The following is a 25,345-nucleotide window of genomic DNA, read 5'->3' as shown; positions in this document are numbered from 1 at the left end:
AAATACATCTTAAATGGTTTGAAAATGTATCTGACTCCTTTAAATGCTCTAAAAAAGAGATCTGAAAACTGAAAAACAATGTTGGCACCATCTACGGGAGTATCTTTTATGCCAGGAAATTAATAGTACAGTAAATGTCACCGAATAAGACCCTATCTTAATCTCTAGGAGACTGGAAACGTCAGTTCATCCAACTCTCTAAGCATCAAATTTCAAATGGCTTAGAAAAGTATTTTGAAATTATTTACTTAAAGTAAGTTGGCTTCTGAGCCAGTAAAAAATCCAGTAATCCAGTTGAGTGTTTAAACCCCTCTTTTTAACCCTTCTTAGATAGGAACTAAGATGCTTAGCGATTGATTGCTGCCAGATTTAACCTGGTAAGAGCCACAGACAATTCTTACTAATAAAGACTATCTCTAATGAATTTTCAACTCTGGACCATTCAGAATCCCAAGAGGAAATGTGTCCCACTTCCCTGGATTTTCCTCTTTTAGGTAAGCTTTAAGCTCTCTAAAGCCACAGGATTAAATAAGAGGATATTCTTTCAGCATCAGTATAAACCAAAAGTACACTAACATAAACAACAGTACTGTATGTTCATTCATTTACACATTTATTAATCTCCACCTGCTCTAAATCAGAAGCCATACGAGGTGCTGGGGGAATCCCAAGATGAATAAAACTATGTATTCTTGCCCTCAAGCAGCTCTCCATTTGAATTTTATTTGCAAAGTTGTAATACTTTAAGCCATCATTAATTCACAATTGAAGTAGGCACTAATTCATAGCTGAAATCAAAGGCTTGAGATGGCATAGAGAAAGGGTACAACAGAGGTGGGAGTGGGCAGAAAACATGACCACTAAAAAGAAAGGAAAAGGAAACTAGGGCATAATTCTGGTTTTAGGAGTCAGAGACTCATTCAGAGTCCAGATCTGCCAACTACCAGCAATGTAAACAATTTTGGTTTTTGCAATTAGTACGTATGTTATAATTAAAAATTTTTAATTACCAAAAATGTTCCTTGTTTCACAGTTTTGAAGATCAGATGAGAACACTGTAAAGTATACAGCACAGAGCTTTTTAGTGGGAAGCTCAACTAGTATAGTAGTTTTAAAAAATGTAGTATCCCCTTAATGAATGTTCAATACAATTTTGTTAATTTAATTTACATTAATACACATTTTTTTTTTTTTTGTGGTACGCGGGCCTCTCACTGTTGTGGTCTCTCCCGTTGCGGAGCACAGGCTCCGGACGCGCAGGCTCAGCGGCCATGGCTCACGGACCCAGACGCTCCGCGGCACATGGGATCTTCCCAGACCGGGGCACGAACCCGCGTCCCCTGCATCGGCAGGCGGACTCCCAACCACTGCGCCACCAGGGAAGCCCTCCATTAATACACATTTTGTTAATACAGTTTTGTTCATGATGATAATGCTCAGTAATAGAGAGTGAAGCAAAAGGGTAAACAAAAAAGTAAAAGCCTTCAAATCGGCCAGAGCTAAAGTCAAATTAGGGTTGGAGCTCTTGAAATAAGTTATTTTATCATCATGGACAAATTTTCACAGGGTGGTAAAGATTAAATGTTAGAGATACAAGGCCCTCAACACAGCGACTGACACTCCTCAAATATTAACTTCACTCTTCATGATCCCTAAATAAATGCATTTCCCAGCTGTCCTGGACGCCTGGGTTTTGGCTGCTCAGCATGCAAACCTAGTACTTCTTGAGCCCCTTCCCCATTCTTCTCTAAGGGTGAGGACGGGAGGAGACGTGCTTCCCCCTGCCCTCTGGTGGCTGAAGCATGGCCTGCAGCCTAAACACAGCTAGAACAATACTCCCTCCTGGGGCTCGGACTCTGCAGGGATGGCACAGCAGACACTGTCTGGGCTGCTGGTGACAAGGGCGGTGCCTGCAGCAGAATCTGGGCATCACGGCCCCACAGCAACTTCTCATTAATTCTGTGACCTACACACTCATCCAATAAGTGAATTTTCTCCTTATGTAAAGTTCCTGTTGTTTGTAAACAAGAACCCTAAACTAGTACACTTTTGTAAAACTAATAAAAGTAAATATCAGTGCCACGAAATTATTTTAATATCTTTTTCTCCATGACTGAATATACAAAGATAATGGAAGTAAAGTATTCTTCTGCTGTAAAGATGGGTGGAATATATCAAAATCCACTTGTTGAATTTTCTTTAAATAGTCCTCCAGAGCAACCTGAAAAAAGAGAATAATGGTCACTAGATTAAAGAATGAAAAAAAAAAAATGATTAAGTCTTTAAAAGAAACAAAAACAAACCCAGCAGGTATTAAGGCTATTTTAGTTTTCCTGAGATGGCCTTCTATATACTAAGAATGTAAATGAAAATTTTAAAAGAGAGAGAGAATAAAGACATCTTCTAAGTTTTCTATGAAGCCAGTAAAACTATGTCACAGATCTAGCACTAGAAACATCAAGCCAATTCTGATCATAATTTAGTGTTCTGGTCAAAATGTGACAGAGAAATTATTTGCCAGGTCTTATTACTAGATTCTGTAGAATACAAAAGGGGTGTTTCATTTGAGGAAAATGAACACTCCCCCCCACACACACAGAAACACACAGTGCCATGAGGGGGAGCTCAAGTTGTTTCTTTAAAAAATTATTTTGTGAAGAAGTTTAAAGGGTGTCCATGTTCTTGCTGGAAAACAATTTGCAGCCAGGGAGAACAATCACAGGTCCCTATAAACGTCACACCATGCTCCCCGCATCACACAAAACTTGACAAGCCTTTCTCTGGGACCGGGGGTCAGGATGGAAAACACTGACGATGGGCAGTGCTCTTTATGCTTTTCAATCTTATTAATTTGTAAATTTTTATTAAACAGAGAAGCCACCTACTTTTGCACTGCACGATGTGAAGCGGCCCCACCGCCTTCTCAGCCCACGTGTACAGCTCCCCTTAGACTTCTGCAGCGCAACCTGTGTGACCCACAGAGAGCATATGCTTGTCCAAAGGACTGTGTGTTCTCCCAGACTTGCATACACTATAAACGGATGAGTGTACATACAAACAAATTCACTCTCTACTTTTGAAACCCTGCACTTATATATATGTATGGCAAGAAACGTGCATTAATGTGCACAAATGCAAAAAACCTGGAAACAATCCAGAAGTTCTTTGACAAAAAAATAAATGTTCGCACAATGAAATATTAAGCTGCCATGAAATAAATGTAGCTAGATGCAATATGGACAGATCTTAGAAACACTCTGTGTGTGTGTGTAACCCAGAAGACATAAACAGAAAATAATCCATTTTTATACAGCTCAAAAAAAAAACAAAAAACCTAAGGGACTTCCCTTGTGGTGCAGTGGTTAAGAATCCGCCTGCCAATGCAGGGGACATGGGTTCGATCCCTGTTCCAGGAAGATCCCACACGCCGCAGGGCAACTAAGCCCACGTGCCATTACTAAGCCTGGGCTCTAGAGCCCACAAGCCACAACTACTGAGCCCACATGCCACACCTACTGAAGCTCGCATGCCCAGAGCCCGTGCTCCACAACAAGAGAAGCCACCGCAATGAGAAGGCTGCGCACCACAACAGAGTAGCCCCTGCTCTATGCAACTAGGGAAAGCCCACGCGCAGCAACGAAGACCCAATGCAGCCAAAAAAAAAGCAACATTTTGGTTAGGAATACATAAAATAGGGAAAAGCTTTTCTAGAATAAAAGCAAGATAATAATAAATACAAAATTCAGGATAGCTACTTGGAGGAGGAAGGCAGAGTCAAGGGGATGAAATTGGGAAAACACGTGAGTGCAATTTAATGGTGACATTCTAGTTCCTGGATTAAGTGGTGAGTTCATGGGTGTTCATTACATTATCCTTTATAATACATGCGTACATATATATTCATTTGTAGATATCAAATAAAAAACACGTTAAGAGAAAAAACTTTGCAGATATTTTAGTGTACTTTCACATGTTCTCTGTTATTTTTGGAAAAAAGAGCTCATGTTATTCATAATGTTCTGTAACCTACTTTTTTAAAAATTTAATTCAGATACTGTTATTAACTTTCCATCTCTAAGAACTTTATTATGTTCATTTTAATAGTTGTATAATATCCAATTATAAATAATAGTTAATGAAATTAATATACAAGCACATGAGCGAGTATTATACAGCCATCAAATATTGTATTAACATTTCTAATGATGTGGTTAAATGTTTGATAAATAGGACACTGCCATATAAAGTGTGACTTTAAATATACACAGAAATTCATTTAAAAGAAAGAACAACCTAAGGATACGAAAGACCTGTATGCAGAAAATTATAAGACACTGATGAAAGAAATTAAAGATGATACAAATAGATGGAGAGATATACCATGTTCTTGGATGGGAAGAATCAACATTGTGAAAATGACTCTACTACCCAAAGCAATCTACAGATTCAATGCAATCCCTATCAAACTACCACTGGCATTTTTCACAGAACTAGAACAAAAAATTTCGCAATTTGTATGGAAACACAAAAGACCCCGAATAGCCAAAGCAATCTTGAGAACGAAAAAAGGAGCTGGAGGAATAAGGCTCCCTGACTTCAGACTATATTACAAAGCAACAGTAATCAAGACAGTATGGTACTGGCACAAAAACAGAAAGATAGATCAGTGGAACAGGATAGAAAGCCCAGAGATAAACCCACGCACATATGGACACCTTATCTTTGATAAAGGAGGCAGGAATGTACAGTGGAGAAAGGACAGCCTCTTCAATAAATGGTGCTGGGAAAACTGGACAGGTACATGTAAAAGTATGAGATTAGATCACTCCCTAACACCATACACAAAAATAAGCTCAAAATGGATTAAAGACCTAAATGTAAGGCCAGAAACTATCAAACTCTTAGAAGAAAACATAGGAAGAACACTCTATGACATAAATCACAGCAAGATCCTTTCTGACCCACCTCCTAGAGTAATGGAAATAAAAACAAAAATAAACAAATGGGACCTAATGAAACTTCAAAGCTTTTGCACAGCAAAGGAAACCATAACCAAGACCAAAAGACAACCCTCAGAATGGGAGAAAACATTTGCAAATGAAGCAACTGACAAAGGATTAATCTCCAAAATTTACAAGCAGCTCATGCAGCTCAATAACAAAAAAACAAACAACCCCATCCAAAAATGGGCAGAAGACCTAAATAGACATTTCTCCAAAGAAGATATACAGAATGCCAACAAACTCATGAAAGAATGCTCAACATCATTAATCATTAGAGAAATGCAAATCAAAACTACAATGAGATATCATCTCACACCAGTCAGAATGGCCATCATCAAAAAATCTAGAAACAATAAATGCTGGAGAGGGTGTGGAGAAAAGGGGACACTCTTGCACTGCTGGTGGGAATGTGAATTGGTTCAGCCACTGTGGAGAACAGTATGGAGGTTCCTTAAAAAACTACAGATAGAATTACCATATGACCCAGCAATCCCACTACTTGGCATATACCCTGAGAAAACCAAAATTCAAAAAGAGTCATGTACCAAAATGTTCATTGCAGCTCTATTTACAATAGCCAGGACATGGAAACAACCTAAGCGCCCATCATCGGATGAATGGATAAAGAAGATGTGGCACATATACACAATGGAATATTACTCAGCCTTAAAAAGAAATGAAATTGAGCTATTTGTAATGAGATGGATAGACCTAGAGTCTGTCATACAGAGTGAAGTAAGTCAGAAAGAAAAAGACAAATACCGTATGCTAACACATATATATGGAATTTAAGGGGAAAAAAATGTCATGAAGAACCTAGGGGTAAGATAGGAATAAAGACGCAGACCTACTGGAGAACGGACTTGAGGGTATGGGGAGGGGGAGGGGTGAGTTTTGATAGGGCGAGAGAGAGTCATGGACATATACACACTAACAAACGTAGTAAGGTAGATAGCTGGGGGGAAGCAGCCGCAAGGCACAGGGATATTAGCTCGGTGCTTTGTGACAGCCTGGAAGGGTGGGATGGGGAGAGTGGGAGGGAGGGAGACGCAAGAGGGAAGACATATGGGAACATATGTATATGTATAGCTGATTCACTTTGTTATAAAGCAGAAACTAACACACCATTGTAAAGCAATTATACCCCAATAAAGATGTTTAAAAAAAAAAAAAAAAAAAAAAAAAAAAAAAAAAAAAGAAAGAACAGTGTAAATAGCATTTACCTCTGGGTCTGGGAATTGTAGGTGATTGTTATTTTCTTCTAATATTCTTTTTATATTTTCCAAATCTCTATTATGAGAATGTAATGCTTTTATAATTAGGAGAAAATTCCATTAAAATACAGATGAAACATGACCTCAAAATTAGAGCCCAACTGGGCATTCACAAATTAGGATTTGGTTCATGGTTAATGGTAAATAAATTGTTCAAAGTAACAAATTCATTGCGAAATTCTCAAAGACGTTACAATTTCTGGGCTTCCCTGGCGCAGTGGTTGAGAATCTGCCTGCCGATGCAGGGAACACGGGTTCGAGCCCTGGTCTGGGAGGATCCCACATGCCACGGGGCGACTGGGCCCGTGAGCCACAACTACTGAGCCTGTGTGTCTGGAGCCTGTGCTCTGCAACAAGAGAGGCCACGATAGTGAGAGGCCCGCGCACCGCGATGAAGAGTGGCCCCCGCTTGCCGCAACTGGAGAAAGCCCTTGCACAGAAACTAAGACCCAACACAGCCAAAAATAAATAAATAAACCAATGAACCGACATTTAAAAAAAAAAGATGTTACAATTTCTGAATATAGCTTCTTAAAACCTCATCTATAGAGCACAACATACTCTACCCTAGACTAGTCATTTTCAAACCATTTTTAAACAGCAAAACGTTTTCTTTGAACAAAGTAATTAACAGATGCTCCATATATAAAACAAATGAGAAGAGATGTGCCCCAGCTGGAATGAGGGTGTAGGATAGAAGCAGCTCCTCGGAAATTACCATGTAGTCCCTCCACTTTCTCCTGGCACAGGATGGAAACAGAGCTAGGCTCCAGCCCCTAGAGTTTCTGATCCATTAGGTCTGTGGTGGATCCCAAGATCTACATTTCTAACAGTATCCGAGGCATATATTGCTGGCCCGGGGACCACACCACTAGCCTAAGATACTGGTTCTTAGGCCTAGCTGCACTTCATTATTACTGGGGGAACTTTTAAGAAGTATCAGTGCCTAGATCCAACCTCTTTGATATGATTTAACTGGTTTGGGGACAGGCCCAATATTGCTTTGTTTTGCTTTAAAAGTTCCCCAAGTGATTCTAATGGACAAGCAGAGCTGAGAACAACCTATTTCACAAAAGTGAACAAAACAGACAAAGTCTTGAACTTTCTTAGAGCTTATAAGTCAAGACAGGTGATGGGGTACTTCCCCAGAGGTCCAGTGGTTGGGACTCCACACTTCCACTGCATGGGGTGTGGATTTGATCCCTGGTTGGGGAACTAGGATCCTGCATGCTGTGTGATGCAGCCAAAGAAAAAAGAAAAGAAAAAAATAGAAAAAAAAAAAGAGAGACAAAAGAGATGATAGTACATCACCAAATAACCAAATAAATAACAATTAAAAATGGTGATGTAGAACAATGTGTTGACACAGAAAGAGATGCTCGACACCTCATTTATACAAAAAATACATATATAATTACATGAACGTAAGAAGTCCAGAAAGATGAACAGACATTATCTCTGGAAAGGATAGAATTGTGAGAGCATTCTAATTTCTTTCGCCTCCTCTTATGTGAACATCTAAAACATTAACATATTACTTTTATAATAAGTGAACCCAGAAAAGAAAGAAAATGATTTCAAACACTCAGATCTGAGACCCAGGATAGAAGATGTGAAAGGATAGAAATGAATCTTTAAATATATTTTAGGGAAAAATGTAGAAGGTATGTTTGGTACTGTAGAAAATGCATGAATTTTCCATTTTCAAACATCACAGATCTTTGAACCTTGGTTTCTATCTATAAAATGAAGTAAACAACACCTAGGAATAACGTATGCAATGACCTAGCTCAGAACCTGTCCCACAGTAGGTGCTACTAACCGGAAGCTATTCTCATTTCTTTATGTATTTTACCACAATGGTTCCTGAACCAGGCTACACATCAGAATCACCTGGGGAATTTTTAAAAATCACAGATCCTCTTAGAAATGCTCCCCTCCCCAACCTCAAGAGTCTTATTTAGTAAGAAGACCCCAGGAATCTGTATTTTTGAAGAAGCCTTCCAGATTATTCTGATGCAGCCAGCTCAGCACTGGTCTGTGAACCACTTTCGGGAACCAGTGCTACAATATGGTCACTAAGGAGAAAAAATATAATAGACTATTAGGTCATACTTATATGGCTATAAGTAGCCTAACACTCCTATGAGGTGGTTTCTCCTATGATTCCCATCTTACCTATGAATAAACTGAGGTACATAGTGATTAAGGAACTTGTTCCACAGCTAGTAAGTGGCAAAACAGATTCAAAACGATGCAGTATGGCTGCAGCCAGTGCTAATGACAATTCCACTCACCTGCCTCTGGGGAACACAGGCATGACCTTCACCAAAAGCAGAATGTAACTAACAAAACATACCACAGGGAGGAAAACAAAACAAAGATGCCAAACTAAAGAACTGCACTGGGAACCTTATAAAATAGAAAAAAAAAAATTACACACATCTGCTTCATTAATTAAACAACCTTCTCTGTTAATCTACTTACCGTCTGAAGGAAAGCAGGAAATGCTTTCACAGGAACACTTTTGTGGAAGGACCTAGCCTAAAAAAGGAAGACAAAAGGAAACTGGTTTGAAATACAAATATTTCTGGAAATAAACACTCTCCCTCTGAAAGTGAACACAAAGCAACACCAGCAGTTTAAATCAGCACTGCTAGGGACGCTCTCGAAAGCAAGAAAATAGTTCTCATCTCCTGCCGGTTGAGATTAATTTGCCAAACCTAAAGGAATCCGGAAAAGGTATTATATTAAGAATTCTCTTCTTTCTTACATTTAGTTTTGACATTTCCAACTGCCTTATAACTTTGACCCCCCCAGCTCTGTGGTAAGGGGTAAATGAAGACATACAGGTGACCCTAGAATAACATGGGTTCACTTACATGCAGATTTTTTTCAACAGTAAATACTACAGCACTACATGATCCTTGGTTGGTTGAATCCACCTTGGATACAGAAGACCACCTATAAATTATACGTGGATTTCCAACTGCGTGGAAGGTTGGAGCCCTTAACCCCCGTGATTGTTCAAGGGTCAACTGTACTTACATACAAGTCCCAGCACCTTCCCAGCTAGGATGTCACTCCCTCCTGTCTAGATGAATATAAGATCCTTCTAGCTGATCTTCCTGCCTCTGTGTTCCCCAACCTTTAATTCATGCCCCAGAGCCAGAGCCAGCCAAATTCATGTCCTGAAGTCACTGTTTTACTTTTTCTTTCTTTAACTTAACTCCCTGATAGATCATGTCCCAAATATTCATCTTGGAATTCAAAGGCCTACACATCTTGAATCTAACCCCATCTATCCACCCTAACACCCTACTACTCTGGACTACAGTGCCCTGATCCACTCAGGCCGATGCCCGTCATCCAGCCCTCACCAAGCCCACTTCTGTCTAAAGGTCTTTGCTTATACTGTCAGATACTGCTTCTTATTCCTGACTCACTTACCCCACCTACTACAATTGCTCTCTGCAAGACCATCCACAATTTACTAATCATCATACCTATCTTTTCTCTCAATCTCTCCAAGAAATGCAAAATTTCAGTATTCCCCATTCTTGGAACTTGCTCCTCCCTAGGTTTCCAAGACACTGACTCTGAGTTCTCCCACTTCTTTTGATCATTCTTTCCTTCTGCTTATTCCTATTAAATAGCCCTTCCTCCTCCTACCTGAGAAATGGAGGTGGGCTCAAGGTTCTGCCTTTGGTCTTTCGGTTTAAATGTATATTCTCCTTGGACAACAGCATAGCCACACTTAGAGCTTTAAACATAAGCCTTCCGCCTGGATGACTCCCCAGTCTGTACCTCCAGTTCTGACCTCCTCTTAAAGTCACAATCCTACTATCTGCATTTTAGCCCACCTCCCTAAATGCCCTCTAATCCCCTTACATTCAGTGATGTCCAGCAGCTACTGATCAGCACCCAGCACACCACTGCTTTTTTATTGTAGTCTCTGACTGGCATCATCACCATCTATATTTGAACTCCATGCAGCCTTCGACTTTCCTCCTTCCTGATTCTGCTACAATCCCATCAGTTATCAAGTCTAGCTGATTCTTCCTCTGTTATATGTGTGTATGTATGTATGTGTGTGTGTGTGTGTGTATATATATATATATATATATATACACACACACACACACACATACATACATATACATATAAAACATCTACCCTCTCTAAATCACTCTTTATTTTTTAATGACTTATTATAGCTTAATTAGTTGGTAAGTTTTAATATTATAGCTTTAATATATTTAAGTTATATTAAATATGGCAATCACTTGTTTGTACTTTCTGGGCTCTAATAACTTACATGTAAATTTTAGTTTCAGAAACTATTTTGACTGAGCAACCTAGATAAGTTACATTCGCTCATATCTTGGAAGCATTTAGAGTAAAGCTACCAAGAAGGTTTAAGAATGCAACAAATCAGACACTTCTTTAAATGTGGCAGTAAGGAGATTATATACTAGAGATTATTATTTGAGTAAGCAGGATGAAAGCCAAATTATAGTATGGTGAATGGTACACCATGGTGGTGAGGGCCTTGAGGTAAAATGAATGTAGAACACTTATGCAAAAAAGGTTAATTGGGAAGGGAAAATAAGGGTCCAATGGGCTGCCTGTAACTTCAGAAGGCAGTAGCAACAAACCAGAAGATAAAAGGGGCAAGTTATCAGAAAGGCCAACTGAAAATACCAGCTGGGAACTGCTGACGATGCAAGGTCCTGGAAGAGTAGAAGAGGCATCAGCCTTAACAAGACAGAAAGACACACTGTCCCCTAAGAGAGAAATGGTGATCGGATGGATCAGAGAGGAGCCTAACTGAGGAAGCTGAGAGGGAGAAGGAGATTTTTTAAAAGTAGAAAAAGTTTATAAAAATCCCTGAGATAAATCTATTGGGATTTCAGTGAGCGATGGATATGGACTGCCAAAGAGAGAACACTACAACCATGCTCTAGGAGTAGCCACAGCTAGAAATGATAGTTTCCTAAATGATTTGGCAAAAAGAGGCTACTTACATGCTTTAGGTGCAAGTGTGCCTGGCTGGCCATGTCATATACCACATCTCTTACATTTTTATCTTGGCTCTTCCGTAGAAAATCCTCTTGTGAAACACTATGCTGTGTGGGAAAATGTACATTACATCAGGATTCAAAAAGCACAATTAAAACTAGCTCAAGAAAACTGGTGATAGAACAGTATATACAGTATAATGTCTATTTTGTTTCCTTGGTTTTTGGTTTTTTTGGCCACGCCATGCAGCTTGCATGATGTCAGTTTTCTTTTTTTTTTAAATATTTATTTATTTATTTGTTTCTTTGTTTGGCTGCACCGGGTCTTAGTTGTGGCACACGTGGCAGGCAGGCTCTTTCATTGCAGTGTGCGGGCTTCTCTCTAGTTGTGGTGCGCAGGCTCAGCAGCTGCAGTGCGAGAGCTTTCTAGTTGCGGCGCAGGGGCTCCAGAGCGCACAGGCTCAGTAGGCACAGCGCTCGGGCTCTAGAGCATGCAGGCTTAGTTACCCCGTGGCATGTGGGATCTTAGTTCTCCAATGAGGGATCGAACCCACGTCCCCTGCATTAGAAGGCGGATTCTTAACCACTGGACCACGAGGGAAGTCCCCTATTTTGTTTTTTAAAATATATCTATATGTATGTGAGTGCATATATAGACACACACACAGACGTTCTCTCTCTCCTGGAAGAATATGCAACAAGATGCTAACTAATGACAGTTGTAGGTGAAACAAAATAAAGCAAGAAACAGACAGATAAGAAGTTTAATAGAACAGACAATAATGAACCTCCTCCAGAAAACAAAAGTTCTCATAAACAGTATTCTTTTTTAATGGATTATTTCCTCCTTTAAAATAAAATAAAGAACAGGCTAAGGTGACCACTAGGAATAATTACTGTAATTGCTTGAAAGGGAGTAAGGCATCAACATGTAAGTACACCAAGTGAGGTTCTCTGAACCTTCTTACTCATAGCTCCACCACAGACCTAAAATGCCTGACTGATAAAATTCTGACTTGGTAACTCTGGAGCAAAAAAGCAATAAGCATGTGTTTCAAAACGGTCACTTGAATAGACTAAGCAGAGAACCAAGACAGGAAGTCCCTCCCCATATTCTTGAGGTAAATAATTAAAGGGTACAAACAACGGCCTTACCAGCATACAAATATCCATGGGAAGGAATACTCTTCTTCTACTACCATGATACGGCGTTGCTCTCAAGCAAGTTACAATGCCTTGTGCTTTTCCAATGTGACTTGCGGCATGATCTGCATGAAGATCCTTTATACCTGTGATTTTAGAAATCAACTGGGCTGCTCTTTTCTCTTTAAATGCATAACAAGTCAACAGAAGCAGCATAGAGAAATGACCTAAACATGTAAAAGGTGTTTCTCCCATGTTTTATATCTGAAAAACAGGATGTATGAGAGCAAAACTGGGCACAAAGACAAGCTGACCATTTACCATAAACAGGTTTCTGAACTTCAACTTTTAAATAAAAGCGTTTTCCTCAGAGTACAGCACACCAAGAGCACATTTGGAATTTTAATTAGCTATCGTGGAAAAACACTGCAAGTCTTGCATTTCTTCTCCTCAGTGCAATTTCCATATGACCTCATTTTAAGTATATGCTTAACAAACATTCTGCTCTTTGCTCCCTCCTTTCATTGTGTTGGCAAACATGTCACTGAATGTGCAGGCAGAACAGGCCCGGGAAATTTGGTAGGGACTTGGGTTATTCTTTTAGGGTGACATAAAGACATATTACCTTCTTCAAATGGATAATATTGTCCTTGTCCCAAATAATTTCCTCATTACAATAAGACCTCACCAACTTAGAACAAAATCAAAGTAGGAAAAATACCATCTGAGTGGCATAGTTGTTTTTTTTTAAGACAAATCTCATAAAACTTTTAGATATACAGTTTTATTTCTTCTACCTTTTGTTTTTAAACATGGGGAAGTATTATTGACAGAGAAGAAAGGAGTCAGGCCACAGGCCTTCCAAATTGTAGGAGATGCATAAAAAAATAGAATCATCTGCAATTACCAGATTATTAATTACAGCATTCTCATGAGGTAGCTAAAGTCCTTTTATGAGAGCCGGGGTATTGTAATTAGTCTACATTCCATTCCAAAGAAAGGTATATATTATTTTCCCCTTCTAACTCAAAAAAAAAAAAAAGCTATTCCTTTCTAGTTGGTGCAAAGAAAAACTTCAGTGTTAAACTGGTTAGATTGTCAAATTATAAAAGAGTGAAGTCTAAAAGGTGTTTTCTTAACAGTATGCAGGTTCCTTAAAAAACCAAAAATAGAGTTACCACATGATCCAGCAATCCCACTCCTGGGCATATATATCTGGAAAAGATGAAAACTAATTCGAAAAGATACATGCACTCCAATGTTCACAGTAGTGCTATTTACAATAGCCAAGACATGGAAGCAACCTAAGTGTCCATCAACAGAAGAGTCAATAAAGAAGATGTGGGGCGTGCATGTGTGTGTGTGTATACACACACACACACACACACACACACAATGGAATGTGACTCAGCCATAAAAAAGAATGAAATATTACCATCTGCAGCAACACAGATGGACCTAGAGATTATCATACTGAGTGAAGTAAATCAGATAAAGACAAATATTATATAATATCACTTATATGTAGAATCTAAAAAATAATACAAATGAACTTATTTACAGAACAGAAACATACTCACAGACTTAGAAAACAAACTTATGGTTACCAAAGAGGAAAGAAGGGGAGGGGGATAAATTAGGAGTACGGGATTAACAGATAACACACCACTACACATAAAATAGATAAACAACAAGGATTTACTGTGTAGCACAGGGAACCGTATTATCTTCTAATAACTATAATGGAAAAGAATCTGAAATACATATATATATATAGGTATAACTGAATCACTTTCCCGTACACCTGAAATTAACACAAATTAACACTTTCTTGTACACCTGAAATTAACACAATTCTAATAACTATAATGGAAAAGAATCTGAAATACATATATATATGTATAACTGAATCACTTTCCTGTACACCTGAAATTAACACAATATTGTAAACCAACTACACTTCAATTTAAAAAAAAAAAGGTGTTTTCTTTAAAAAAGAGAAGTATAAAAAGAAAAACTTACCCAATATTTCTAGTGTTAGATAAAGAAGAGAGCTCTGTGTGTTTTCAGCATAATTTTCCAGTTCCTGGATGTTACGATATGCTTTGTCATCCAAATTTTTTTCCTACAAACAAAATGCTTTATTTGCTTGACGAATTGTCAGTATTTTATTTTTAAAAGGCACGATTTTTTTGCCCTAAAGAATTGAGTAGTAAAGAATAAAAACTTTTAGTATAAGTTGTTTATTACACAATAAAATAAGATTAAAATAAAATTAAAATATTAAAGACCTACATGTTCAATACTTACAAATCACCCCTCAAAATAATACCTCAGGAATAACCTCAATGCACAAATCACCATGAACATGGGGTTGGCTTAATTTTTACTTCCTTCTAAAAGCCTGAGGTATCATGAGAAATTGACAACTGAGCTCTTACTTAAGTACTTCAGACATTATCTCCTTAATCCTAACAACTCCCTCAAAAGGAATTAATACTTTTTTCATTTCGCAGATGAAGAAACTGAGTTACCAACAAGTTAAGGAATACACCCAAGGTCGCACAGCGAATTAGTGGTGGGGAAAAGATTCAAACCCACATATTTTGACCATTAAGCCCGTGCTCTTAATAAGGAAAAGGTGCCTAGAAAAAGAAAGGAGATCACAACCAGGCCCTACACCCCATTCCCCATAAAAGAAACTATGCTCAATACACCAACGGTTAATTACCAGAACACACTATATTCAAGAAACAGAAAAATGTAAATCTTAGAACATCTAGCAACTTTTATAATAATACATTTACAAAGACTTGATGGCCAAGGTAATATTATTCCTCCACCCCTTCCTCCTTTTTTACAATCAGGAGAAACTGGCACCAACAATGAATCCCAGGGGAAAATATATGTTCCAGCTCCACTACATTTAAAAACAAATTGGAACATAATTCATATACCATACAATTTACCCTTTTGAAGTATACAATTCAGTGGTTGTAGTATATTCACAAAGTTGTGCAACTATCACCACCAATTCCAGAATGTTTTCTCTTCATCACCTCAGAAAGAATCCTGTAACTATTAAGCAGTCACTTCCCAGTTCTCCCTTTCCTTATCTCCTGACAAACCTCTAACCTACTTTGTCTCCATGGATTTGTCTGTTGTGAACATTTTATAAAAATGCAATGATACAATATGTGGCTTTTTGTATCTGGCTTCTTTCAATTAGCATGTCTTCAAGGTTCATCCACGTTGGCACATCTTTTAGTATCTCATTCCTTTTAATTGAAGAAAATCTGAATAATATTCCACTGTATGGATACACACATTTTGTTTATTCATTCAACTGTGAGTTGTTCCCACTTCTGGACTATTATGAGTGAACATTTGTGCACAAGTTTTGTGTGGATATGTTTTCATTTCTCATACCAACCTAGGAGTGAAATTGCTAGGTCTATGATAACTCTATGTTTAACTTTCTGAAGAACTGCCAAACAGTCTTTCCAAAGCAGCTGCACCACTTTACATTTCCATCAGCATCGTATGAAGGGTTCCAATTTCTCCACATCCTCACCAACACTCATTATTGTTCATTCTTTTTATTATAGCCATCCTAATTGGTAGGAAGGGGTATCTCATTGTGGTTTGGATTTTCATTTCCCTCATGAAAAGATGTTGAGCATCTTTTAAGGTGCTTATTACTTATCTGTATATCTTCCTTAGAGAAATGTTTACTCAAATCCTTTGCCCATGTTTAAGTTGGGTTATTTGTCTTTTTATTGCTGAATTATAAGAGTTCTTTACATATTCTAGACACTAGTCCCTTATCATATATATAACTGGTAAATATTTTCTCCCATTCTGTGGATTGTCTTGTTGCTTTCTTGAAGTTTTTACTTTTGATGAAGTCCAATTATCTTTTTTTTTTATTGCTTGTGCTTTTGGTCTCATACCTAAGAAGTCACTGCCCAACAGAAAGTTAAAAAGATTTATGCCTATGTTTTCTCCTAAGACTTTTACAGCTTTAACTCTTACATTTAGGTCTTTAATCCATTTTGAGTTAGTTTTTGTACATGGTATGAGACAGGAGTTCAAATTCATTCTTTCACATGTGGATATCCAGTTGTCCCAGCACTGCTTGTTGAAAAGGTTATTCTTTCCCCCACTGAATTATCTTCATACCCTTGTCAAAAATCAGCTGACTATCAATATATAGGTTTACTTCTGGACTCTCAATTCTATTCCATGCCAATAAAGATGATCTATATGATCAGTATATATTGATCTACATGTCTATGGCAGGTCAATACTACACAGTTGATTACTGTAACTTCATAGTTAAGTCTCAAAATTGGGAAATGTGAGTCCTCCAACTTTGTTTTTCTTTTTCAAGATTCTTTTGATGATTCTGGGTCCCTTGCATTTTCATATGAATTTTAGGATCAGCTGGTCAATTTCTCCAAAAAAGGCAGCTGGAATTTTTATAAGGATTATACTGAATCTTCGGATCAATGCAGGGAGATTGATCCCAGTCCTTTACTTTTAATTATCCCTCCATACAAAAGCCAAATGTTATTTTCCACTAAACAATGGAAAAACTGCTATTTTTTCATTAAGAAAAAAAGAGAGATTTTCCATTATCTCTGTCTTGAGTTCTCAAATTTTCTTTACCTCATGAAAACTGAAGACACCTGAAAAATACATTTTCTTAGTACTAATTAATTCTATAGGCCAACTGAGCAATTTTTTAAATGTTAAAGTCATTATCTCATTTTTGCTTATATTATTACTACTATAGCCTATGGTTATTAATAGATGGTATCCAAATAAACTAAGTAAACTTACATTTTCAGGACAAGAATATGTGATAAATATCAGGCCAACAAGGACACTTAGCCAACAATGTGTCAGAAAGATTAAACAAATCAGCCCAGATCATCAAGCAATTTGCATGCTTGGTTAGAACTAGAACTTAGTTCTAAGAACTCAGTATAAGATTCCATTTGCTAGAACTGTTGAACTTTCCTTATTCCCTCTATCTGGACAGAGATCCAAGCACTGGGTATGCATAATGATATGTGTACAACTACTCAAGTTTTGATGACATTAAGGAATTATCCATACTTTTTAAAGGTCTGGTAATCATATAATAGTTACGTTTTATGCAAGTTTTTTTCTCCTTTTTTAAATTTTTATTTTATACTGGAGTATAGTTGATTTACAATGTTGTGTTTAGTTTCAGGCATACAGCAAAGTGATTCAGTTATACATATACATACATCTATTTTCAGACACTTTTCCCATTTTAGGTTATTACAGAATATTGAGTAGAGTTTCCTGTGCTATACAGCAGGTTCTTGTTGATTATCTGTTTTATACAAGTTTTTATCTTTTCAAGATACATGTATATGTACAGATCAAATAATAACATGTCTGGGGTTTACTTTAAAATAATCTAATAGGGTTTAGGGAGGGAAGTTGGTAGAATATAGATGAAATAACATTGGACATGTATTTATAACTATTAAAGCTGGGTGACATACACATGGAAGTATATTACACTATTCTCTCTACTTTTATATAAGCCTGAAAATTTCTGTTTTAAAAACTTTCTGTTTTAAAAAAACAAACTAGTAGAGTGTGGTGTGCACACGCATGCCTCTGTCTGGGTGCCTGTCTTTGCTTGTCTGTCTCTAGGTATGGGGCTGGGCGGCTGAGGTGGGTGGCATGCAGTGATGGAGAATGGATAAAATGGTACAGTTCTCTAAAAGTTTCCTTTCTCCAAATATTAATACACATACTAAAACATTTCCTCCCTGAAGATTAGCTTAAGGATTAAAAAGGAAGAAAAAACTTAAGACTTGAGCAATTTCAACTTACTCTTTCATCAATGATTTTCATAAGCCATCTTTTAGTCAGATTATGTCTTTTGACAGCCTAAAAAAAACAAGAGTTGTAAGTTTTAGAAAGTACTGGAAATGACTTCTGTAGACCTGAATAACATAAACAAACCAAATACAAAACTAGGTAAGGGGGCTTCCCTGGTGGCGCAGTGGTTGAGAGTCCGCCTGCCGATGCAGGGGACATGGATTCGTGCTCCGGTCCGGGAAGATCCCCCATGCCGCGGAGCGGCTAGGCCCGTGAGCCATGGCCGCTGGGCCTGCGCGTCCGGAGCCTGTGCTCTGCAATGGGAGAGGCCACAACAGTGAGAGGCCCGCGTACCGCAAAAAAAAAAAAAAAAAAAAAAAAAACTAGGTAAGGGAGCATTCGTAATGACGCATCACCAGATAGATAGCTATGTTAAAGAACTAGGGAAAAATAGAGAATGTCCCTAGAAAACATTTCCAAGTAAGGATAATATATCCAAAACTTTTCCACTAATTTGTCTTTTTTTTCTTATATTATTGGTAATTTAGTGATTCCACTTTCAAAACAAAAACGGAACAAGAATTAAGCAGAGTGGAGCTTCTCTGCTATGTGATATGCCCCAACTTCTATGCTTACATATTACACACAAACTTTTTTCCATAAAAATGAAGACTCTATTTAATGAAAATAAACACTTTCCAAAAAGAAAACAGTAATAAAGCTCCAAAGAAAACAATCTGCAGGGTACAGTGTTATCTTACAAGTAAAGACACTCTAGTAGGAAAGAGAACACCTAGTGCTCAGATCTTGGCCTCTAATACCACTCCCCGCAAAGGAAACAAGAGTCTAGAAAATGGGTGATTCCAGAGCTTGAGCAAGGGAGATTCAACATGATTCTATTTTATTGCGCCAGAAAATAGAAAGTGCTCAAAAGAACAATGGGAGGCATGTCAGGACACAGAAGCCAGTTTGAAGGGACTGCCACTGTCCAAATCTTGGACTATTGGAACACCAAAATAATTAAGTATAGTAATAAGTTATAAACTACTGAAAAAAACAGTAGAGTTTATACCAATAATTAATAAACAAATAAATAATATAGGAGAATGAGAGCATTTGCCTATAGTAGAGTGCCAAGTGGTAAATGTGAACAGAGCATCAGAGTTGCGAAATTATCATTCTGCAATCATAATAGTAAAGACTGGATAAGACAAGAACCATCAATGAATGCAGGAAACTTCACAAGAAGTTGATGAGGAACAGCGTATTTGCATTGACTTAAAGTTGATTAGTTACAAGGGGAACTATAATTATACAGTAGATTACACATTGGGAAAACCAGGCAACATCTTGACTGTTAACGAAAATGAACAATGCCAATAAAGGAAAGATGGACAAAATGTGTCTCCGGATGGGATACCCTGAGAATACATCACCTATGCAGTACTCTGGCCAAGAATGCATAACCTGAATCATTAATCATGAGAACACATCAGACAAATCCAAAATGAGGAATGTTCTACTACCAAAAAAAAAAGAAAGAGAAAAAGAAAAAAAGAAAGGGTTACATTCTTCAAAAATATCAATGTCATAGAAAACAAAGAAAAGCTATGGAAATGTTCCAGATTAAAGCTAAAAGGACATAACAAAAAAAATAACTGACTGGATCCTACACTGGAGGGGAAAAATACATTAGTGGATATTATTGGGTCAAGTGACAAAATTGGAATATGAGGGCTTCCCTGGTGGCACAGTGGTTGAGAGACCGCCTGCTGATGCAGGGGACACGGGTTCGTGCCCCGGTCCGGGAAGATCCCACATGCCGCGGAGCGGCTGGGCCCGTGAGCTATGGCTGCTGAGCCTGCATGTCCGGAGCCTGTGCTCCACAACGGGAGGGGCCACAACAGTGAGAGGCCCGCGTACCGCCAAAAAAAAAAAAAAATTGGAATATGAATGGAAAATTAGATGAAATTTATAGATGAAAAGTGTTATATCAAAGTTAAATTTACTAAAGTCAATAACTATTCTGGTTATATAAGAGAATGTCTCTATTAGGAAATACTAAAGTATTTAGGGACAAAGGGACATGATGTATGTAAGTTATACTCAAATGATTTAAAAACTTATGAATGTGAAAATATATACAGAGAGAGCATGCTAGCACACACACACTTGAGTGAGCACGCAAAATGATTACAAATGGGATAAAATGTTAACAACAGGTAAATCTAGGTAAAGGATATAGAAATGTTCCTATACTATTTTTAATTTTGTAACCTTTCTGAAATGTTGAAGTTTTTTCCAAATAAGTTTTTAAAACATTGTTTTCTTACCAAGTCAACACTAAGTATAATATATTTTCACAATAAATAAATATAGTAGTGAAACAAAGTCTTAGGAATATATCCTATACTTCAACTGAGACTCTAAGATGTCACTGATACTAAAATGTAAAGGCTGACATGATCATCAATACACATTTATGTGACAAAGGGTGGATCTGTGGAGAATGGAGCCCACTTTGCCCTACAGAAACTTAACAGAAGCTAAAAGGGCTACATGGAGTTGGTTTCCAAGTGCTCTCAGCATTGTTACAATTACATAGCAGGACTCTCTACAGGCCTCTCTCCCCAGTCCCAGGAATCAGCCTGGGATACCTCAGTCATTAGAGTTCTGCTCTTGTTTTATTTTGCACATGTCTGAGTAGGGCAGGACTTGTTTGATCTTTGTAACCACATCATCAAGCACCATTCCTGGCACAGAAAAGTACTCAATAAATACTTAACCACTGAAAAGTCAGACTCCTATTTACTCAAGACTGACACTATAACAGCTGCAGTTCCTTGACCACAAAATATAGCTCTCTTGTCTGATTCTGAAGGAAATCGGAGATCAAGATAAAAAATAAATATTTATAAGAAGCTGAAAACCTGCTGAACAAAACTATCAAAACTTTGGAAACAGAAGCCAAATAGAAAAAAAACCTTGGCTATAAATATTAGAAATTATAGATATTCAACTATTTTGTACCCTAAAGGCACCAATGAAACAGTGTGGCAAGAATGTACTCTTTGGACAACATGTCACTGTTTCCCTATTTAATCTTCTAAAGAACCTGAAACTCTTCAAAGAATCAACTGAAAGTTTGACTGGACAGTGGCGCAATAGGGTATGTTCCAACAGAATGGGGAGGGGTAGGGAATATGCAATCAGGACAACTGGTCTGAACACTACCTGCTTCTTTCAAATACTCATATTAACCTTCAATACCTGTCATATCAGAAAGCTGGCCAGGGACTTCCAGCCAGTGGCACAGTGGTTAAGAATTGGCCTACCAATGCAAGGGATATGGGTTCAATCCCTGGTCCGGGAAAATCCCACATACTGCAGAGCAACTAAGCCCATGTGCCACAACTACTGAGCCTGTGCTCTAGAGCCCGCAAGCCACAACTATTTAGCCCATGCACCTAGAGCCTGTGCTCCAAAACAAGAGAAGCCACTGCAATGGAAAGCCCACGCACCGCAACAAAAAGTAGCCCCCACTCACCACAACTAGAGGAAGCCCGTGCACAGCAACAGAGACCCAATGCAGCCAAAAATAAATTAATTAATAAATTTAAAAAACAAAAAGAAAGCTGGTCAACATTAATCAACAAAATTTAAGCAGCTATTAAAACTGGACAAATTGGCATATACGTAAACATTGTGTAATTTAGATATGTTTTCCAGAATTTTTTTAAGAGAAGCGAAGGCAAGATAAATTTGTGTTAAAGAAATCTCTGACCTTTCACATTATTTCCTGACAAAGGTCAGAATCTTCAGTGCACATCTTAGCATAAACCTCTAATGCAGTCAGGTTTGTATATAAAATAAATAAGAGTTTCTGGATTTTTAGAGAAACTTTTTTCTAAACTGAGTCACCTAGGATGAGATTCTTGAAGTGGGATGAATAAAGGTAAACAACTAATCTAATACTCACAAGCTTCCCATCCACTCTTTCTTCTCAGTCCCCAGTGGAGGGGCCTGGCTTTCCATCCTTACTGAGGCTCTGTGAAGTCAATCTGGGGCCCACAAATGGGGCCTGCCTCTGCTGGGGCGCAGACCTGAGAAGAGGCGTACCACTGTCAGGTCTGTCAGTGGCTCCTGTGATGGAAACTATCTTTGGCATTCATCATATTACAATAGGGACACAGATCAGTGATGAAAGGTACCTAATTCCCTTTCTCTGTTCACAGTTCAGCGTATTTCTAAACTGTGCATGGCTGTTTGTGAATGAAGAATCCATACAGCTTTAATGTAAAACTAATTACTAAATACATCTAGTTTACAAATAATACCCTAGTCCATAGGTTTCCATTCTCGGACACCTAAAATTCATCAACAAATATGCAATTCTATCAAACTAGACAAGGCAGTTTTAGATTTGTGTCTGGACAATGATGAGAGCACGTATCCTGTCACAAAAGATCAATGCGTGATTTTCTACTGCCCAGAGTACGGATTAAAGCACTGGAATAAGGAGCTGCTGGGCAGACAGAAAATGTACCTGCCACTGCTTCAAAATTTGTAGGGCTTAAATTCTGCAATCAAATATGTGGAAAATAACTTATAACATATAGCGATCAGATTTCTCCTTCTTCCTTTTATAAAGAAATACACTGAAGATGTGTGCAAATTATTCGTGGATGATTTTAAATTCTGTCAAATCTAACATATATCTGAACATTACATGAGCCTAAATTATTTTCAGGATAGAATCCCCATTGACACTATCCAAATTGTATGTAACAAAAAGTATGCTCAAATAACATTCTTACAAATGAAAAGTAGGGGTCTTTTTGGGGGGTTGTTTTGTTTTTTACCTTCCATAGTTCAATGGCCACAGGCTGATGTGGTGGACTGTCACAGTATATATCATCCACAGTGTTTTTCCAAAACTGCATTCTCATCAGTCCAATTGTTTTCTCAGAGACAGAGTCCTTAACCTGTAAATAGTGTTTAAAACTTTAATAAATGCACTGTTCAGTCTCAAAAACCAGCATTTGTAACTGCATAATCATATAATTCAGCCAAAAATTAAGTTTCTCTACATTTAATTTTTTCCTTGAAGTTATGTATCATTTAAATTATCATCATTATGAGTTTCCTAAGTAAAAGCTACAAATTATTTGGTGCTTATTCAAAAATATTTTCAAGGTCTGCATTCAAAAACAGGAGCAATTCTTCTAGAAAAAAATTGCAAGAAAAAACAAAGAGAGGGAGGGGGATCATTTCGTTTAAAAGAAATTTAAGAAAGAGATCAACCAGTCCCATGTAGACCTATTTGAATCCTAATTTAAAGAGACAGAGACAACTAGGAAAATCTGAACACCAGACATTTAATGATATTAAGAAATTATTGTTAAATTTTTAATATATAATAATGGTATTGTGGTTATTTTTTTAAGTGAGTTCTTTTAGAGATGCAAACTGAAATATCTGCAGATGGAAAAATTTGAGACTTACTTCAAAATAACCTGGAGGTGGGGATGAGGGGGGTGGGGAGTAAAGATGAGAAAACAAGATTGCCCATGAGTTAGTAACAGTTGGAGGTGGGTAATGAGGTATATGGGGGTTCATTATGCTTCTCTCTCTACATATGAATATACTTCATGTCGTATATGACTGAAGTTTTCTAAAACAAAGTTTTTCAATAATAAGTGGAAGAGAAGAAAAACAATTCTCACTGGGTTAGGGACAGTAAAAATATTTTTGAGTCTGAAGATAAACCTAGGAAATAGAACCAGAGGCTTTTTAGAGGAAGCAGAGAAGGAACTAATATTTATTTATCAAATGTCAACAAGTAGGGCTTCCCTGGTGGCACAGTGGTTGAGAGTCCGCCTGCTGATGCAGGGGACACAGGTTCGTGCCCCGGTCTGGGAAGATCCCACGTGCCGCGGAGCGGCTAGGCCCGTGCGCCATGGCCGCTGAGCCTGCGCGTCCGGAGCCTGTACTCCGGAACGGGAGAGGCCACAACAGTGAGAGGCCCACGTACCGCAAAAAAAAAAAAAAAAAAAAAAAATGTCAACAAGTACCAGGTACTGTACCAGAGGTTATCTGATCACAATCCTCACAACAAACTCACAGCGTCCTTACGAATACACCCATTTCACAAACACAGAAATTATGGCTCAAAAAGGTAGAAGTTTATCCCATGCTCTGCATATTCACAGCTCTTATAATGGAACCAGAAGGATATGTAAAAGATTGTGGGAGAGGGGAGGGGTTGACTACAAAGGGACATATAAGGGTTGATGGAATTACTCTGTATCACGACTCTAGTGGTAAATACGTGACTCGAAGCAGTTCTCAAAACCTATAGGACTGTACATCACAAAAAGTGAACTTTACTGTGGTACATTTAAATAAACTCATTTATTTATTCACTAAGTAACTTTTTAAAAGAAGATTATTAGACTCTCTCACTTACTACTGATTAAGAATGGCGCTGGGTCAAGCAAGAATCACCAATGCATGCTAAATCTAGGAGGTAAATTTTTTATTTTTAATTGAGCTATAATTGACACATAACAGTACCTTAGTTTCAAGTATACAACATGATTTGTATATGTATGTATATATTGTGAAATGATCACCACAGGTCTAGTTACTATCTATCACCACACATAATTAGGAATTTGTGTATGTTGAGAACTTTGAAGATCTACTCTATTAGCAACTTTCAAACACATAATACAGTATTAGCTGTACATTACATTCCCATGACTTATTTACTTATAACAGGAAGTTTCTACCTTTTGACCACCCTCACCCATTTCACCCATCTCCCACCCACTGCCTCTGACAACCAGCAATCTGTTCTCTGTATCTATGAGTTTGGGGTTTTTTTGTTTTGCTTTTGTTTTTGTTTTAGATTCCACATATATGTGAGATGATATGGTATTTGCCTTTCTCTAACTTATTTCACTTAGCATAAAGCCCTCAAGGTCCATCTGTGTTGTCACAAATGGCAAGATTTCCTTCTTTTTTATGTCTA

General features: G+C 37.8%; 1 protein-coding gene and 1 non-coding gene across 11 annotated transcripts in view; both read right to left on the bottom strand.

The window, feature by feature from the left end:
• Window positions 1-596: 596 nt before the first annotated feature.
• NDUFAF6 (NADH:ubiquinone oxidoreductase complex assembly factor 6) overlaps window positions 597-25,345 on the bottom strand; it is a 40,625-nt gene continuing 15,876 nt past the window's right edge. For 3 of the 10 annotated variants that reach the window (XM_032610304.1, XM_032610308.1, XM_032610307.1), the window contains 8 exons: window positions 23,172-23,294; window positions 18,322-18,378; window positions 14,464-14,566; window positions 12,454-12,587; window positions 11,305-11,406; window positions 8,765-8,821; window positions 2,886-2,966; window positions 2,074-2,221 (listed from right to left, as the gene is read on the bottom strand). In XM_032610304.1, the coding sequence (XP_032466195.1) occupies window positions 2,093-2,221; window positions 2,886-2,966; window positions 8,765-8,821; window positions 11,305-11,406; window positions 12,454-12,587; window positions 14,464-14,566; window positions 18,322-18,378; window positions 23,172-23,294 (786 nt within the window). In that variant the 3' untranslated portion in view covers window positions 2,074-2,092. Of the gene's footprint in view, window positions 2,222-2,885; window positions 3,032-8,764; window positions 8,822-11,304; window positions 11,407-12,453; window positions 14,639-18,321; window positions 18,624-22,288; window positions 22,413-23,171; window positions 23,295-25,345 lie in introns of all 10 variants that reach the window. The other 7 variants (XM_032610309.1, XM_032610310.1, XM_032610311.1 and 4 more) reach the window with 6 other exon arrangements.
• Window positions 10,585-10,707, bottom strand: LOC116742827. The gene has a single exon (XR_004346600.1). It is a non-coding gene; the product is annotated as a small nucleolar RNA SNORA14 (small nucleolar RNA).

The sequence above is a fragment of the Phocoena sinus genome, chromosome 17 (assembly GCF_008692025.1).
Source record: "Phocoena sinus isolate mPhoSin1 chromosome 17, mPhoSin1.pri, whole genome shotgun sequence".
Taxonomy (NCBI): Eukaryota; Metazoa; Chordata; class Mammalia; order Artiodactyla; family Phocoenidae; genus Phocoena; species Phocoena sinus.
This window is presented reverse-complemented; position numbering and strand designations above follow the sequence as displayed.